The sequence below is a fragment of the Bufo gargarizans genome, chromosome 9 (assembly GCF_014858855.1).
Source record: "Bufo gargarizans isolate SCDJY-AF-19 chromosome 9, ASM1485885v1, whole genome shotgun sequence".
Classification (NCBI taxonomy): domain Eukaryota; kingdom Metazoa; phylum Chordata; class Amphibia; order Anura; family Bufonidae; genus Bufo; species Bufo gargarizans.
In genome coordinates, this window is record NC_058088.1 from 194,154,124 (window position 1) to 194,171,067 (window position 16,944).

Below are 16,944 nucleotides of genomic sequence, written 5' to 3' on the forward strand. Positions count from 1 at the left end.
GGGGAGAGGATGACTGTAGGACAGGAGAATACAGTCTATTGCTCCCTGTTATCAGCCATTTCAGGGGAGAGGATGACTGTAGGACAGGAGAATACAGTCTATTGCCTCCTGTTATCAGCCATTTCAGGGGAGAGGATGACTGTAGGACAGGAGAATACAGTCTATTGCCCCCTGTTATCAGCCATTTCAGGGGAGAGGATGACTGTAGGACAGGAGAATACAGTCTATTGCCCCTGTTATCAGCCATTTCAGGGGAGAGGATGACTGTAGGACAGGAGAATACAGTCTATTGCCCCTGTTATCAGCCATTTCAGGGGAGAGGATGACTGTAGGACAGGAGAATACAGTCTATTGCTCCCTGTTATCAGCCATTTCAGGGGAGAGGATGACTGTAGGACAGGAGAATACAGTCTATTGCTCCCTGTTATCAGCCATTTCAGGGGAGAGGATGACTGTAGGACAGGAGAATACAGTCTATTGCCCCTGTTATCAGCCATTTCAGGGGAGAGGATGACTGTAGGACAGGAGAATACAGTCTATTGCTCCCCTGTTATCAGCCATTTCAGGGGAGAGGATGACTGTAGGACAGGAGAATACAGTCTATTGCCCCCTGTTATCAGCCATTTCAGGGGAGAGGATGACTGTAGGACAGGAGAATACAGTCTATTGCCCCCTGTTATCAGCCATTTCAGGGGAGAGGATGACTGTAGGACAGGAGAATACAGTCTATTGCCCCCTGTTATCAGCCATTTCAGGGGAGAGGATGACTGTAGGACAGGAGAATACAGTCTATTGCCCCCTGTTATCAGCCATTTCAGGGGAGAGGATGACTGTAGGACAGGAGAATACAGTCTATTGCCCCCTGTTATCAGCCATTTCAGGGGAGAGGATGACTGTAGGACAGGAGAATACAGTCTATTGCCCCCTGTTATCAGCCATTTCAGGGGAGAGGATGACTGTAGGACAGGAGAATACAGTCTATTGCCCCCTGTTATCAGCCATTTCAGGGGAGAGGATGACTGTAGGACAGGAGAATACAGTCTATTGCCCCCTTGTATCAGCCATTTCAGGGGGAGGATGACTGTAGGACAGGAGAATACAGTCTATTGTCCCCTGTTATCAGCCATTTCAGGGGAGAGGATGACTGTAGGACAGGAGAATACAGTCTATTGCTCCCTGTTATCAGCCATTTCAGGGGGGAGGATGACTGTAGGACAGGAGAATACAGTCTATTGCCCCCTGTTATCAGCCATTTCAGGGGAGAGGATGCCTGTAGGACAGGAGAATACAGTCTATTGCTCCCTGTTATCAGCCATTTCAGGGGAGAGGATGACTGTAGGACAGGAGAATACAGTCTATTGCCCACTGTTATCAGCCATTTCAGGGGGGAGGATGACTGTAGGACAGGAGAATACAGTCTATTGCTCCCTGTTATCAGCCATTTCAGGGGAGAGGATGCCTGTAGGACAGGAGAATACAGTCTATTGCTCCCTGTTATCAGCCATTTCAGGGGAGAGGATGACTGTAGGACAGGAGAATACAGTCTATTGCCCACTGTTATCAGCCATTTCAGGGGGGAGGATGACTGTAGGACAGGAGAATACGGTCTATTGCCCACTGTTATCAGCTATCAGCTTCAGTCTTCATTAATGAGTTGAGTGACATGAGGCCCCCATATCTCCAGTGCAGATACATTTATATCATATATGGCTGCTATCAGACGCTTTTGCATCGCAATAAGATCTGGACTTTAGTGTTACCGGCCCTTTAAGTAAAAGCTTTCCAGTGCGTTTATCCCCTGTTTATATGCTTGGGATTAGGAGCGGCCCGACCTGCCCCAGGTTATGTGCAGAGGTATATATGGTATACAGGGATGTTCTGCAGCGTGATACAAGCTAATAAATCCTGAGTAATATAAAGTGATAGCAGAGCGCAGTAGAGTGCAATCACGTCAGCCTTCTCCTAACCTAATAGAGCAATTGCAAGATGAATGGTGAAGCATCTGCCCACCTTCGGACCCCCTGAGCGGAGTCTGTGCATCCGGTAACTGTACGTTTATGTCTGAACCCCTCATTGTATTCGGCAGCTCCCTTAAAGCTGTATACCCACATTTTACTTGCGCCTCCACACCATTCACCACCCAAGCTGCAGCACAATGAAAGACAGACTCCATACAAAGTGCAGAGAAGAGCTGCCAGCGCGCCCCTCCCCTGAGCCCCCCAATTTCCTTCTCACGGAGCTCTAGTTGGGGCGCCTCATGGGAATGCATTGAAAGAGACGCACAGAAAACGGATTGTCTGGAGGTTAGGCAGCGTGCCACATGTGAGGGGGTCTCAGCCACTCCAGAGCCCGCCGCCCCGGCCGGAGATAATGGCTGATAACAGGGAGGGATGAGGGGAGGACATCCGCACAAAGGGCTGCACTGTTCCCACCCGGTGCGGCAGTAACTGGAGGAGAGCCCCCGATACTGGAGCCTCATCCTCCGAAAGGTGACGGGTTACCTGATCCCAAAGACTCTGATGTCTCCAGAGATAAGAGAATATGATCCCCCTGAGGGGTCACATGTGGTGAGGAGCGGCCCCTAAAATCAGAAATCTCATCGGTCAAGGGGAAAGCTGGATCACAACCAACCGGGTCATCATTATGGCCCCCACAAGGGAAATTATCCGGCTCTCCTGAGTGGGGGATGTATCTGCTGCTCGGGGCAGTAGGAAAGCTCGGTGGTCATCCCTGAAGGCCAGGGTGGTGGTCTCATAACTAAACGGGCTGTGAGAACAAAGGGCGACTAATAATATAGGGACCACCTGGAATAAGGCACTAGAGGAAGCACACAGAATGGGGGCCACATTTTGCTACTTTCAAGAATCATGTTCTGGGAGCCTGGCCCCCACACACTAATGCAGACTGCACCCCCATAATACAGGCCAAAGTACCATCAATAGTAGGAATAACGTGCCCCCCAACCATATCCAGTAGTATCGTCATAGAACATGGCACTGTTATACTCACTGTATTTATACAGATTATACAGCCACCACTAGAGGGAGCTCACTACATACAGATTATACAGCCACCACTAGAGGGAGCTCACTACATACAGATTATACAGCCACCACTAGAGGGAGCTCACTACATACAGATTATACAGCCACCACTAGAGGGAGCTCACTACATACAGATTATACAGCCACCACTAGAGGGAGCTCACTACATACAGATTATACAGCCACCACTAGAGGGAGCTCACTACATACAGATTATACAGCCACCACTAGGGGGAGCTCACTACATACAGATTATACAGCCACCACTAGAGGGAGCTCACTACATACAGATTATACAGCCACCACTAGAGGGAGCTCACTACATACAGATTATACAGCCACCACTAGAGGGAGCTCACTACATACAGATTATACAGCCACCACTAGAGGGAGCTCACTACATACAGATTATACAGCCACCACTAGAGGGAGCTCACCACATACAGATTATACAGCCACCACTAGAGGGAGCTCACTACATACAGATTTTATTACAAGACCCGGAGGCTCATATTGCTATTCTCCTTCTTTACTCTGACCAATAGCAGCAAAGATAAAAAATAAATATTGAACATTTGAACAGCCCCTCCCCATAGTCCCAGTATAACAGGCCACTCCGCCTGCAAATCCTCCTCTTTCTTTGCTGCTGACCGCAGAGATAAGTACCTGTGATATTTGTCTGATTACTATTACTGTTTTCTCTTATTGTAGTTTTTTCCCTTTTGGGGTTTTATGTGATACTCTATTGTTTGCAGGTTGTTTTGTGGGATCTCCCATTGTCTGATGCTGTGTGATTCCTTAGCACAGCTCTGGTGACCCTGTGCTTCAGGAGTACCCTGTGTGTCCGATTATCCCCTTTGGGGTTATCATCCCCTTTTGTCTGTCCCTTCCCCTATCAGGGTTTTTACTTTTTGACACCTCACTGAGTTTTTTCTCTCTCCCCTGCTTGCCGTTCGCACTGCGCACTTCCCCTCGGTCTCCCTTTCCCATCCGCTTATCTTTCGCGCCGCGGCTCACCTTTGATCTTGCCGCCGGCGCTCCTGCTTGCCGCGCTTCGCTCCGCCCGAGATCTCGCGAGATCTCGGGCGCTTCCGCTTCCGGTTTCAGTGCGGCGCTCCGGAGTCTCGGCGCACCCTGCTCTGCATCTGCTCTCCGGCTCCTGTGCTCGGCGGCCTCCCTACTACCGGCTCCTGTTTTTTCTATCAGGTTTTTCTCCCCCACTCTAGTTCCTCTCCCTGGCTGGGGAAAATCCTCACCAGCGGAGTTCTTAGGGTAGGATTAGTTTTCAGATTAACCCCTTCACTACAGGTATAGAGGCGGGCTGTGTGATTATGCCCAATACAGATCTCAGTGGGCAGGGCCCTATGGAAGAGGATATGCCTCAGGCTGATTTAACCCCTTCTGGGGATGATTGTGATACTGGGACGCCCTCTGCGGATCCTTCCCTGGTTTTTCATAATACCTTATCCAATGCGATTGCTGCGGCTATGGGATCAATGACTTCGGTCATTTCCCAGTCTATTGCCCAAGCCCTTGCAACCCATCCAGCTGCCTCTCCCACCCCACAGCCCGCTACGGTTTCTAAACCTACCGGGCCAGGGCCTGCCTCCAGAACACGCTTGACTGGTGACGTTGTCTCCACCAATGTTGGCGCGCTGGGTTCGCGCAAGAGAGCCTGTACGCGTCAGGCAGAACATACGCGCAGTTGGAAAAGTGCTAGAGCACTGCAGGATACAGCTTCCGGCTCTGAAGTCGGTTCTGATGAGGAGGCCATAGATGACGCCTTTGAGGAGGCAGAGGACGACCCTTCTGGGGTCATAGATTCAAACCCCTTACCCGGGTGCAGCTCCATGCTTTCGGCAGCAGACGTGTCCTTGACGGACCCATCAGGGGAACCGCTCTTTGACCCGGATTCCCTACACCACCCTCGGTCTGCGGAGTGGTTGCCGTTGGAGCATGTCTCCAAATATTTGGAGGCCCGAGTGCGTTGCCCCCTCTCCAAAGAGGCGCGCAACAAGCTTAGGGCGGAATGCCCCAGACCCGTTATTCCCAACAGGGTGTGCGAGACTCCAGCGGTAGACCCTAAAATGACCCAATTCCTCACCAAATCTGGGTGGAATCCGAGGAAGGGTCTGGAGTCGGCCCTGCGTGCCTGTCAGGACAAGCTCCTGGACATATTTGGCCCCCTGGCAAAGATTTTTGACCTGGCCGAGGCTGCCAAGGCAGAGGGTAAACAGGTAGACCCTCTAGAGCTGCGCGAGTGGGTGCAGCGCGCGATTTGCGTGGCAGGTAACGTCAACACGTCCCTGGCCATTGAACGGCGCAAGGCCATACTTTTCAAGATTGAGCCTAAACTCTCCAACTTGGCGCTCACTGAAGCCGGTAAGGAGGCCCAGGGTTTACTGTTTGGCGAGTCTTTTATTAAGGACTTAGGCCGTTTTGTTGGTGCCTTTACAGCACTCGATAAGGCCCAGAGTTCAATGAAACGGGTGTTTCACGGTAGGGTCTCTACCAGGGCCGGCAGTTTCAGGGGCCGTCTGTCCGGCCGTGCCCATTTCCAATCCCGTGCTACGGGCAGAGGCTCCTTCTCCCAGAGACCTGCATTCCAGGAGCAGAGGCGAGAGACATCATCTTTCTTCCCTTCCCGGGGAGGATCCTGGAGGCCTAGAGGATACAGAGGAAACCCTGGTTCCAGACGTCCTTATGGTAAGACCGATGCCTCATTTCAATTCTTCAACTGTTTGTGTAGGGGGCAGACTCCAGCTCTTTTCTCGAGCTTGGTCGCGCATCACCTCGGACCAATGGATTCTCTCCACGGTCAGGGGTTTCCACATAGAGCTGACATCTTCTCACCTATCCATCCCGCCCCCACACCCGGCAGTGCTGTCGGTAGAGAGCCGCATACTTGTCGACTCAGAGCTATCAGAGCTCTTCCACAAAGGGGCCATAGAGCCGGCTCCGGCATCCACTGGTGCGATAATCAGCAACATTTTCTTGGTGGCGAAAAAAGGGGGCCAGCTTCGGCCCGTCATCAATTTACGCGCTCTCAACGCGTTCGTCAGGTACCGCCATTTCAAGATGGAGGGCATCCATCTCCTGCGGGACCTACTTCAGGTGGGCGATTGGATGGTCAAGTTGGACCTGAAGGACGCGTATCTTACCGTCCCTGTCGAGGACGCGTCCAGGAACCTTCTATGTTTCCTTTGGAAGGACAGGATTTGGCGGTTTACATGCCTCCCTTTCGGCCTCTCTTCTGCTCCGTGGTGCTTCACCAAACTGATGCGCCCTGCTATGGCCTGGCTGCGCAGTCGGGGAGTTCGCCTCATCGTCTATCTGGACGACATCCTGATCATGGCACAGGATCATGCAGTGTTACTGAATCACCTTCGCTGGACGATGGATCTCCTGTCGGATCTGGGTTTCCTTCTCAATCAGGAGAAGTCCTGTCTCACCCCGGCTCGCGAGATGGAGTTCCTGGGGTTTCTGGTGGATTCCACGGCAGGGACTCTCAGCCTACCACCGGACCAAGGTCCGGTCCATTCGGAAGGAGTTGTGCAGAGCCAGGTCGTCTTCCCAGATCCCGTTGCGTCAACTGGCCAGGATCATAGGCCTTCTGGCTTCTTCTATCCAGGCGGTCTTCCCAGCCCCACTACACTACCGGGCCCTCCAGCGACTGAAGATTTTCCACCTCCGGAGGGGGGCTTCCTATGCGGATTGGATTTCCCTGGACGAGGAAACCAAGGAGGAGCTATCCTGGTGGATCCACAATTTACAGGCTTGGAACGGCAAGGCTATTTTCGGTCATCGTCCAGACTTCGTGGTGGATTCGGATGCCAGCCTGTCGGGCTGGGGAGCTCACTGCGAGGGGATCTCAACCGGAGGCGGCTGGTCAGCGGACGAAGCGGGATTCCATATCAATGCGCTGGAACTGTTGGCAGGTTCGTTCGCAATCAAGAGTTTCACGAGGGACACGGCCAAGGCTTGCATTCAACTTCGCATGGACAACGTGTCGGCAGTGCGTTACATCAACGGCATGGGCGGTACACGTTCCACCATCCTATCTCGGTTGGCGAAGGATTTCTGGGACTACTGTCTAGACAAGGAGTTGATTGTCTTGGCGGAATATCTTCCGGGCGTCCAGAACATTCGGGCGGATTGGAGCTCTCGATATCTCTCCGACTCCAGCGACTGGCAGGTTAGATCCAGCAGTGTTCCGTTCCTTAACGTCTCTTTGGGGGCCTTGCTGTATCGACCTGTTTGCCTCCCGCCTGAACACGCAGCTGCCACGTTTCTACAGTTGGCGCCCGGACCCGGAGGCCGAAGCTGTGGACGCGTTCCTACAGGATTGGTCGCGGGGTCTGCTTTACGCATTCCCCCCCTTTCAGCTGATCCCCAGGACCCTGATCCACGTACGCCGTCATTCAGCGGATCTGGTTCTGCTGGTCCCGTTTTGGACTTCCCAGTCGTGGTTTCCTCACCTTCTGGAAATGATGATAGAGACCCCGTACTTGCTCCCGACATCTCAGACTCTCCTCCGAGGTCCGAATCACCAGCTACATCCTCTCCTCCTGGACGGATCTCTGCGCCTGTTGGCGTGTCGAATTTCAGGGGACCCTGGGAGGTCCCGGGAGTTTCGGGAACAGCTAGAGTCCTGTTGGAGAACGCTTGGGCCCCAGGAACCAGAAGATCTTACAGATCTGCCTGGGGATCTTGGGATCGCTGGTGCGTGGCTAGGGACTTGGATCCCGTTTCGGCACCTGTGACGGAGATCTTACACTTCCTATCTTCTCTTTTCGACCAGGGCAAGGCCTATCGCACGATCAGCCTTTTCAGGTCGGCCATTTCTGCGTCCCACCAGGGGTTTGACGGTACTCCAGCGGGGCAACATCCTTTGGTGTGCCGTCTATTGCGTGGCTCTCGGATGTCTCGGCCTCCTAGACCTAGATTTTCGGCTACTTGGGACGTGTCTTGTGTCCTCTCGTTTCTATCTTCTTGGCCTCAGAATTCAGACCTATCCTTAAGGCAACTGTCGGCGAAGCTGGTCACTCTTTTCTGTCTAATTTCCTGCAAGCGGGTGTCTGACGTCCGGGCTTTGGATTATGATGCCCGCTCGTATACTCCGGAGGGGGTCTCCTTTGACATCTCTAGGAGGACCAAGTCTCACATACGCTCAGTCGCTTATCCGGCTTTCCCGGCCTCGCCTTCTCTCTGTCCGGTGGAATGTCTCAAGGAGTATGAAGCTCGCACTTCCATTCATCGATCACGGGAGTTTTCTCATCTTTTCCTCTCTACCATTCGTCCGTTTGCCCCGGTGACCACTCCCACGCTGGCTAGGTGGATGAAGTGGATCATGGAATTGGCGGGCGTGGACACTTCCATTTTTTCGGCGCATTCTGCTAGGGGGGCATCCGCTACCTCTTTGGCGGTGGCTGGCGCCAGGTTGGAGGACATTTTGAAGTTGGCGGACTGGTCCAGAGTGTCCACGTTCAGAGAATTTTACTTTCGGCCAGGTCCTCACGTTTTCTCATCAATCATTGAGAATTTGTCTTAACTTTGAACTCGCAATATGAGCCTCCGGGTCTTGTAATAAAATCAGGTGATTTTCCTATTTCATGACGTAAAGTCATGATTTTATTAAAGACACGGAGGCGAGTATTGCCCACCCTGAGTTCCCTCCCTATATGTATGTTTATTATTATGAATGATGTTTATTCTGCAGATAGTATTGATTTGTGTCATACGCATGTTGTTCTTAACTCTATGAGTTTTTCCTGAGTAGGTTTGTTCGCAACCAGTTGATTTTGGATGCCATGTCCCAATTTTGTTACTGTCATTTTCTGTTTTTTCACCTTTTCAGGTTGAGACCGGCCCGGTGTGCGGTGTCTGTTGGTCTACGTCGTCGGCAGTTTGGTTCCGACCGTTTGGTTGATGTGGACAAGTCGAGGAGCATCCTTCGGCGCTGTTTCCGGCTCTTCCCGTTTCGCTTCCGGATGGAAGGCGGTTGTTGTTCCATGATGTTCTGGGACTCTTGGTTTTTCCGGTTCTGTTGGATGTTCGGACTTGAGTTACAAAGAAAGAGGAGGATTTGCAGGCGGAGTGGCCTGTTATACTGGGACTATGGGGAGGGGCTGTTCAAATGTTCAATATTTATTTTTTATCTTTGCTGCTATTGGTCAGAGTAAAGAAGGAGAATAGCAATACTCGCCTCCGTGTCTTTAATAAAATCATGACTTTACGTCATGAAATAGGAAAATCACCTGATTATACAGTCACCACTAGGGGAGCTCACCTACATAGGGGAGCTCACTACATACAGATTATACAGCCACCACTAGAGGGAGCTCACTACATACAGATTATACAGTCACCACTAGAGGGAGCTCACTACATACAGATTATACAGTCACCACTAGAGGGAGCTCAGTACATACAGATTATACAGCCACCACTAGAGGGAGCTCACTACATACAGATTATACAGCCACCACTAGAGGGAGCTCACTACATACAGGTTATACAGCCACCACTAGGGGGAGCTCAGTGTATACAGATATATACAGCCACTACTAGAGGGAGTTCACTACATACAGATTATACAGTCACCACTAGGGGGAGCTCACTACATACAGATTATACAGCCACCACTAGAGGGAGCTCACTACATACAGGTTATACAGCCACCACAAGAGGGAGCTCACTGCATACAGATTATACAGCCACCACTAGGGGGAGCTCACTACATACAGATTATACAGCCACCACTAGAGGGAGCTCACTACATACAGATTATACAGCCACCACTAGGGGGAGCTCACTACATACAGGTTATACAGTCACCACTAGAGGGAGTTCACTACATACAGATTATACAGTCACCACTAGGGGGAGCTCACTACATACAGATTATACAGCCACCACTAGAGGGAGTTCACTACATACAGGTTATACAGCCACCACTAGAGGGAGCTCACTACATACAGATTATACAGCCACCACTAGGGGGAGCTCACTACATACAGATTATACAGCCACCACTAGAGGGATCTCACTACATACAGGTTATACAGCCACCACTAGAGGGAGTTCACTACATACAGATTATACAGTCACCACTAGGGGGAGCTCACTACATACAGGTTATACAGTCACCACTAGAGGGAGCTCACTACATACAGATTATACAGACACCACTAGAGGGAGCTCACTACATACAGGTTATACAGTCACCACTAGAGGGAGCTCACTACATACAGATTATACAGCCACCACTAGAGGGAGCTCACTACATACAGATTATACAGCCACCACTAGGGGGAGCTCACTACATACAGATTATACAGTCACCACTAGAGGGAGCTCACTACATACAGATTATACAGCCACCACTAGAGGGAGCTCACTACATACAGATTATACAGTCACCACTAGAGGGAGCTCACTACATACAGATTATACAGTCACCACTAGAGGGAGCTCACTACATACAGATCATACAGCCACCACTAGGGGGAGCTCACTACATACAGATCATACAGTCACCACTAGAGGGAGCTCACTACATACAGATTATACAGCCACCACTAGGGGGAGCTCACTACATACAGATCATACAGTCACCACTAGAGGGAGCTCACTACATACAGATCATACAGCCACCACTAGGGGGAGCTCACTACATACAGATCATACAGTCACCACTAGAGGGAGCTCACTACATACAGATTATACAGCCACCACTAGGGGGAGCTCACTACATACAGATCATACAGCCACCACTAGAGGGAGCTCACTACATACAGATTATACAGTCACCACTAGAGGGAGCTCACTACATACATATTATACGGTCAGTACTAGTGTTATGTGCTGCTGTCTGCTCTGATATCTCTTTTGGGGCACAGGATAGTGGGGTGTGAAGGGGTTAATAATGCTATACACGCACTGGTTTTTGCACCTGTAGTACTCAGTTATTCTTGTGCTGCTCCATAGGGGTAGCAAAGTTATCTAGTGACTTTACGTTCAGTCTTAAGATATATTTAGATGTCGCTTTGTTTTGTCTGCGCCCCAGGATTCCTCTGGGGGACGCCTAATTGTGCGGTGCCTGCTGTGAACAGCTGCGCTCCACCCTCCACATCAGTCCTGGGAAGGGTGGAGTCCGGGGACCGCGACAAACACAAAGCTGCTCTTCAAGTGCATGGGAGTGGGGGGACTTCGCTTCTGCGGCACTTCTTATAGACCCCATGATGTCTGATAGTGGATTGAGACCTGTCCCTGTGTGCAGTATCTAAGCCTATCCTGTGTGATACTGTCTGCTGAGCTGTGTATCTAAGCCTATCCTGTGTGATACTGTCTGCTGAGCTGTGTATCTAATCCTATCCTGTGTGTATCTAATCCTACCCTGTGTGATACCGTCTGCTGAGCTGTGTATCTAATCCTATCCTGCGTGATACTGTCTGCTGAGCTGTGTATCTAATCCTACCCTGTGTGATACCGTCTGCTGAGCTGTGTATCTAAGCCTATCCTGTGTGATACTGTCTGCTGAGCTGTGTATCTAATCCTATCCTGTGTGATACTGCCTGCTGAGCTGTGTATCTAATCCTACCCTGTGTGATACCGTCTGCTGAGCTGTGTATCTAATCCTATCCTGTGTGATACTGTCTGCTGAGCTGTGTATCTAATCCTATCCTGTGTAATACTGCCTGTTGGGCTGTGTATCTAATCCTATCCTGTGTGATACTGTCTGCTGAGCTGTGTATCTAATCCTATCCTGTGTGATACTGCCTGCTGAGCTGTGTATCTAATCCTATCCTGTGTAATACTGCCTGTTGGGCTGTGTATCTAATCCTATCCTGTGTGATACTGTCTGCTGAGCTGTGTATCTAATCCTATCCTGTGTGATACTGTCTGCTGAGCTGTGTATCTAATCCTATCCTGTGTGATACTGCCTGCTGATCTGTGTATCTAATCCTATCCTGTATGATACTGTCTGCTGAGCTGTGTATCTAATCCTATCCTGTGTGATACTGTCTGCTGAGCTGTGTATCTAATCCTATCTGTGTGATACTGTCTGCAGGAGCTGTGGATCTAATCCTATCCTGTGTGATACTGTCTGCTGACTGTGTATCTAATCCTATCCTGTGTGATACTGTCTGCTGAGCTGTGTATCTAATCCTATCCTGTGTGATACTGTCTGCTGAGCTGTGTATCTAAGCCTGCCATGTGTGATACTATCTGCTGAGCTGTGTATCTAATCCTATCCTGTGTGATACTGCCTGCTGAGCTTTGTATCTAATCCTATCCTGTGTGATACTGCCTGCTGAGCTGTGTATCTAATCCTATCCTGTGTGATAGTCTGCTAAGCTTTGTATCTAATCCTGTCCTGTGTGATACTGTCTGCTGAGGCATGTATCTAATCCTATCCTGTGTGATACTGTCTGCTGAGCTGTGTATCTATCCTACCTGTGTGATACTGTCTGCTGAGCTGTGTATCTAATCCTATCCCTGTGTGATGCTGTCTGCTGAGCTTGTATCTAATCCCTCCTGTGTTATACTGTCCTGCTGAGCTGTGTATCTAATCCTATCCTGTGTGATACTGTCTGCTGAGAGCCTGTGTATCTAATCCTATCCTGTGTGATACTGTCTGCTGAGACCTGTGTATCTATCCTATCCTGTGTGATACTGTCTGCTGAGCTGTGTATCTAATCCTATCCTGTGTGATACTGTCTGCTGAGCTGTGTATCTAATCCTATCCTGTGTGATACAGTCTGCTGAGCTGTGTATCTAATCCTATCCTGTGTGATACAGTCTGCTGAGCTGTGTATCTAATCCTATCCTGTGTGATACTGTCTGCTGAGCTGTGTATCTAATCCTATCCTGTGTGATACTGCCTATGCTGAGCTGTGATCTAATCCTATCCTGTGTGATACTGTCTGCTGAGCTGTGTATCTAATCTAGTCCTGTGTGATACTGTCTGCTGACCTGTGTATCTAATCCATCCTGTGTGATACTGTCCTGCTGAGCTGTGCATCTAATCTATCCTGTGTGATACTGTCTGTGTGATACTGCTTGAGCTGTGTATCTAATCCTATCCTGTGTGATACTGTCTGCTGAGCTGTGTATCTAATCCTATCCTGTGTGATACTGTCTGCTGAGCTGTGTATCTAATCCTATCCTGTGTGATACTGTCTGCTGAGCTGTGTATCTAATCCTATCCTGTGTGATACTGTCTGCTGAGCTGTGTATCTAATCCTATCCTGTGTGATACTGTCTGCTGAGCTGTGTATCTAATCCTATCCTGTGTGATACTGCTGAGCTGTGTATCTAATCCTATCCTGTGTGATACTGTCTGCTGAGCTGTGTATCTAATCCTATCCTGTGTGATACTGTCTGCTGAGCTGTGTATCTAATCCTATCCTGTGTGATACGTCTGCTGAGCTGTGTATCTAATCCTATCCTGTGTGATACTGTCTGCTGAGCTGTGTATCTAATCCTATCCTGTGTGATACTGTCTGCTGAGCTGTATCTAATCCTATCCTGTGTGATACTGTCTGCTGAGCTGTGTATCTAATCCTATCCTGTGTGATACTGTCTGCTGAGCTGTGTATCTAATCCTATCCTGTGTGATACTGTCTGCTGAGCTGTGTATCTAATCCTATCCTGTGTGATACTGTCTGCTGAGCTGTGTATCTAATCCTATCCTGTGTGATACTGTCTGCTGAGCTGTGTATCTAATCCTATCCTGTGTGATACTGTCTGCTGAGCTGTGTATCTAATCCTATCCTGTGTGATACTGTCTGCTGAGCTGTGTATCTAATCCTATCCTGTGTGATACTGTCTGCTGAGCTGTGTATCTAATCCTATCCTGTGTGATACTGTCTGCTGAGCTGTGTATCTAATCCTATCCTGTGTGATACTGTCTGCTGAGCTGTGTATCTAATCCTATCCTGTGTGATACTGTCTGCTGAGCTGTGTATCTAATCCTATCCTGTGTGATACTGTCTGCTGAGCTGTGTATCTAATCCTATCCTGTGTGATACTGTCTGCTGAGCTGTGTATCTAATCCTATCCTGTGTGATACTGTCTGCTGAGCTGTGTATCTAATCCTATCCTGTGTGATACTGGCTGAGCTGTGTATCTAATCCTATCCTGTGTGATACTGTCTGCTGAGCTGTGTATCTAATCCTATCCTGTGTGATACTGTCTGCTGAGCTGTGTATCTAATCCTATCCTGTGTGATACTGTCTGCTGAGCTGTGTATCTAATCCTATCCTGTGTGATACTGTCTGCTGAGCTGTGTATCTAATCCTATCCTGTGTGATACTGTCTGCTGAGCTGTGTATCTAATCCTATCCTGTGTGATACTGTCTGCTGAGCTGTGTATCTAATCCTATCCTGTGTGATACTGCTGAGCTGTGTATCTAATCCTATCCTGTGTGATACTGTCTGATGAGCTGTGTATCTAATCCTATCCTGTGTGATACTGTCTGCTGAGCTGTGTATCTAATCCTATCCTGTGTGATACTGTCTGCTGAGCTGTGTATCTAATCCTATCCTGTGTGATACTGTCTGCTGAGCTGTGTATCTAATCCTATCCTGTGTGATACTGTCTGCTGAGCTGTGTATCTAATCCTATCCTGTGTGATACTGTCTGAGCTGTGTATCTAATCCTATCCTGTGTGATACTGTCTGCTGAGCTGTGTATCTAATCCTATCCTGTGTGATACTGTCTGCTGAGCTGTGTATCTAATCCTATCCTGTGTGATACTGTCTGCTGAGCTGTGTATCTAATCCTATCCTGTGTGATACTGTCTGCTGAGCTGTGTATCTAATCCTATCCTGTGTGATACTGTCTGCTGAGCTGTGTATCTAATCCTATCCTGTGTGATACTGTCTGCTGAGCTGTGTATCTAATCCTATCCTGTGTGATACTGTCTGCTGAGCTGTGTATCTAATCCTATCCTGTGTGATACTGTCTGCTGAGCTGTGTATCTAATCCTATCCTGTGTGATACTGTGCTGAGCTGTGTATCTAATCCTATCCTGTGTGATACTGTCTGCTGAGCTGTGTATCTAATCCTATCCTGTGTGATACTGTCTGCTGAGCTGTGTATCTAATCCTATCCTGTGTGATACTGTCTGCTGAGCTGTGTATCTAATCCTCCTGTGTGATACTTCTGCTGAGCTGTGTATCTAATCCTATCCTGTGTGGGATATCACTGTGAGCTGATTTGTATCTAATCGTATCCTGTGTGATACTGCCTGCTGAGCTGTGTATCTAATCCTATCCTGTGTGATAGTCTGCTAAGCTTGTATCTAATCCTATCCTGTGTGATACTGTCTGCTGAGCTGTGTATCTAATCCTATCCTGTGTGATACTGTCTGCTGAGCTGTGTATCTAATCCTATCCTGTGTGATACTGTTGCTGAGCTGTGTATCTAATCCTATCCTGTGTGATACAGTCTGCTGAGAGTGTATCTAATCCTATCCTGTGTGATAGTCTGCTGAGCTGTGTATCTAATCCTATCCTGTGTGATACTGTCTGCTGAGCTGTGTATCTAATCCTACCTGTGTGATACTGCCTTGAGCTGTGTATCTAATCCTATCCTGTGTGATACTGTCTGCTGAGCTGTGTATCTAATCCTTCTGTGTGATACTGTCTGCTGAGCTGTGTATCTAATCCTATCCTGTGTGATACTGCCTGCTGAGCTGTGTATCTAATCCTATCCTGTGTGATACTGTCTGCTGAGCTGTGTATCTAATCCTATTCCTGTGTGATACTGTCTGCTGAGCTGTGTATCTAATCCTATCCTGTGTGATACAGTCTGCTGAGCTGTGTATCTAATCCTATCCTGTGTGATACAGTCTGCTGAGCTGTGTATCTAATCCTATCCTGTGTGATACTGCTGAGCTGTGTATCTAATCCTATCCTGTGTGATACGTCTGCTGAGCTGTGTATCTAATCCTATCCTGTGTGATACTGTCTGCTGAGCTGTGTATCTAATCCTCCTGTGTGATACTGTCTGCTGAGCATGTATCTAATCCTATCCTGTGTGATACTGTCTGCTGAGCTGTGTATCATCCTATCCTGTGTGATACTGTCTGCTGAGCTGTGTATCTAATCCTATCCTGTGTGATACTGTCTGCTGAGCTGTGTATCTAATCCATCCTGTGTGATACTGTCTGCTGAGCTGTGTATCTAATCCTATCCTGTGTGATACTGTGCTGCTGCGTGTATCTAATCCTATCCTGTGTGATACTGTCTGCTGAGCTGTGTATCTAATCCTATCCTGTGTGATACTGTCTGCTGAGCTGTGTATCTAATCCTATCCTGTGTGATACTGTCTGCTGAGCTGTGTATCTAACTATCCTGTGTGATATGCCTGCTGAGCTGTGTATCTAATCCTATCCGTGTGATACTGTCTGCTGAGCTGTGTATCTAATCCTATCCTGTGTGATGCTGTCTGCTGAGCTGTGTATCTAATCCTATCCTGTGTGATACTGCCTGCTGAGCTGTGTATCTAATCCATCCTGTGTGATACTGTCTGCTGAGCTGTGTATCTAATCCTATCCTGTGTGATACTGCCTGCTGAGCTGTGTATCTAATCCATCCTGTGTGATACTGTCTGCTGAGCTGTGTATCTAATCCTATCCTGTGTGATACTGTCTGCTGAGCGTGTATCTAATCTACCCTGTGTGATACTGCTGCGAGCCGTGTATCTAATCCTATCCTGTGTGATACTGTCTGCTGAGCGTGTATCTAATCCTATCCTGTGTGATACTGTCTGCTGAGCTGTGTATCTAATCCTGTCCTGTGTGATACTGTCTGCTGAGCTGTGTATCTAATCCTATCCTGTGTGATACTGTCTGCTGAGCTGTGTATCTAATCCTGTCCTGTGTGATAC

At 48.9% G+C, this 16,944-nt stretch overlaps 1 protein-coding gene across 1 annotated transcript in view; it reads left to right on the forward strand.

The window, feature by feature from the left end:
- Positions 1-4,540: 4,540 nt before the first annotated feature.
- Positions 4,541-16,944, forward strand: part of FNBP1 (formin binding protein 1) — a 108,148-nt gene continuing 95,744 nt past the window's right edge. The window contains exons 1-2 of the mRNA XM_044269073.1: positions 4,541-5,426; positions 7,142-7,239. Coding sequence (XP_044125008.1) covers positions 4,541-5,426; positions 7,142-7,239 — 984 coding nt within the window. The remainder of the gene's footprint in view (positions 5,427-7,141; positions 7,240-16,944) is intronic.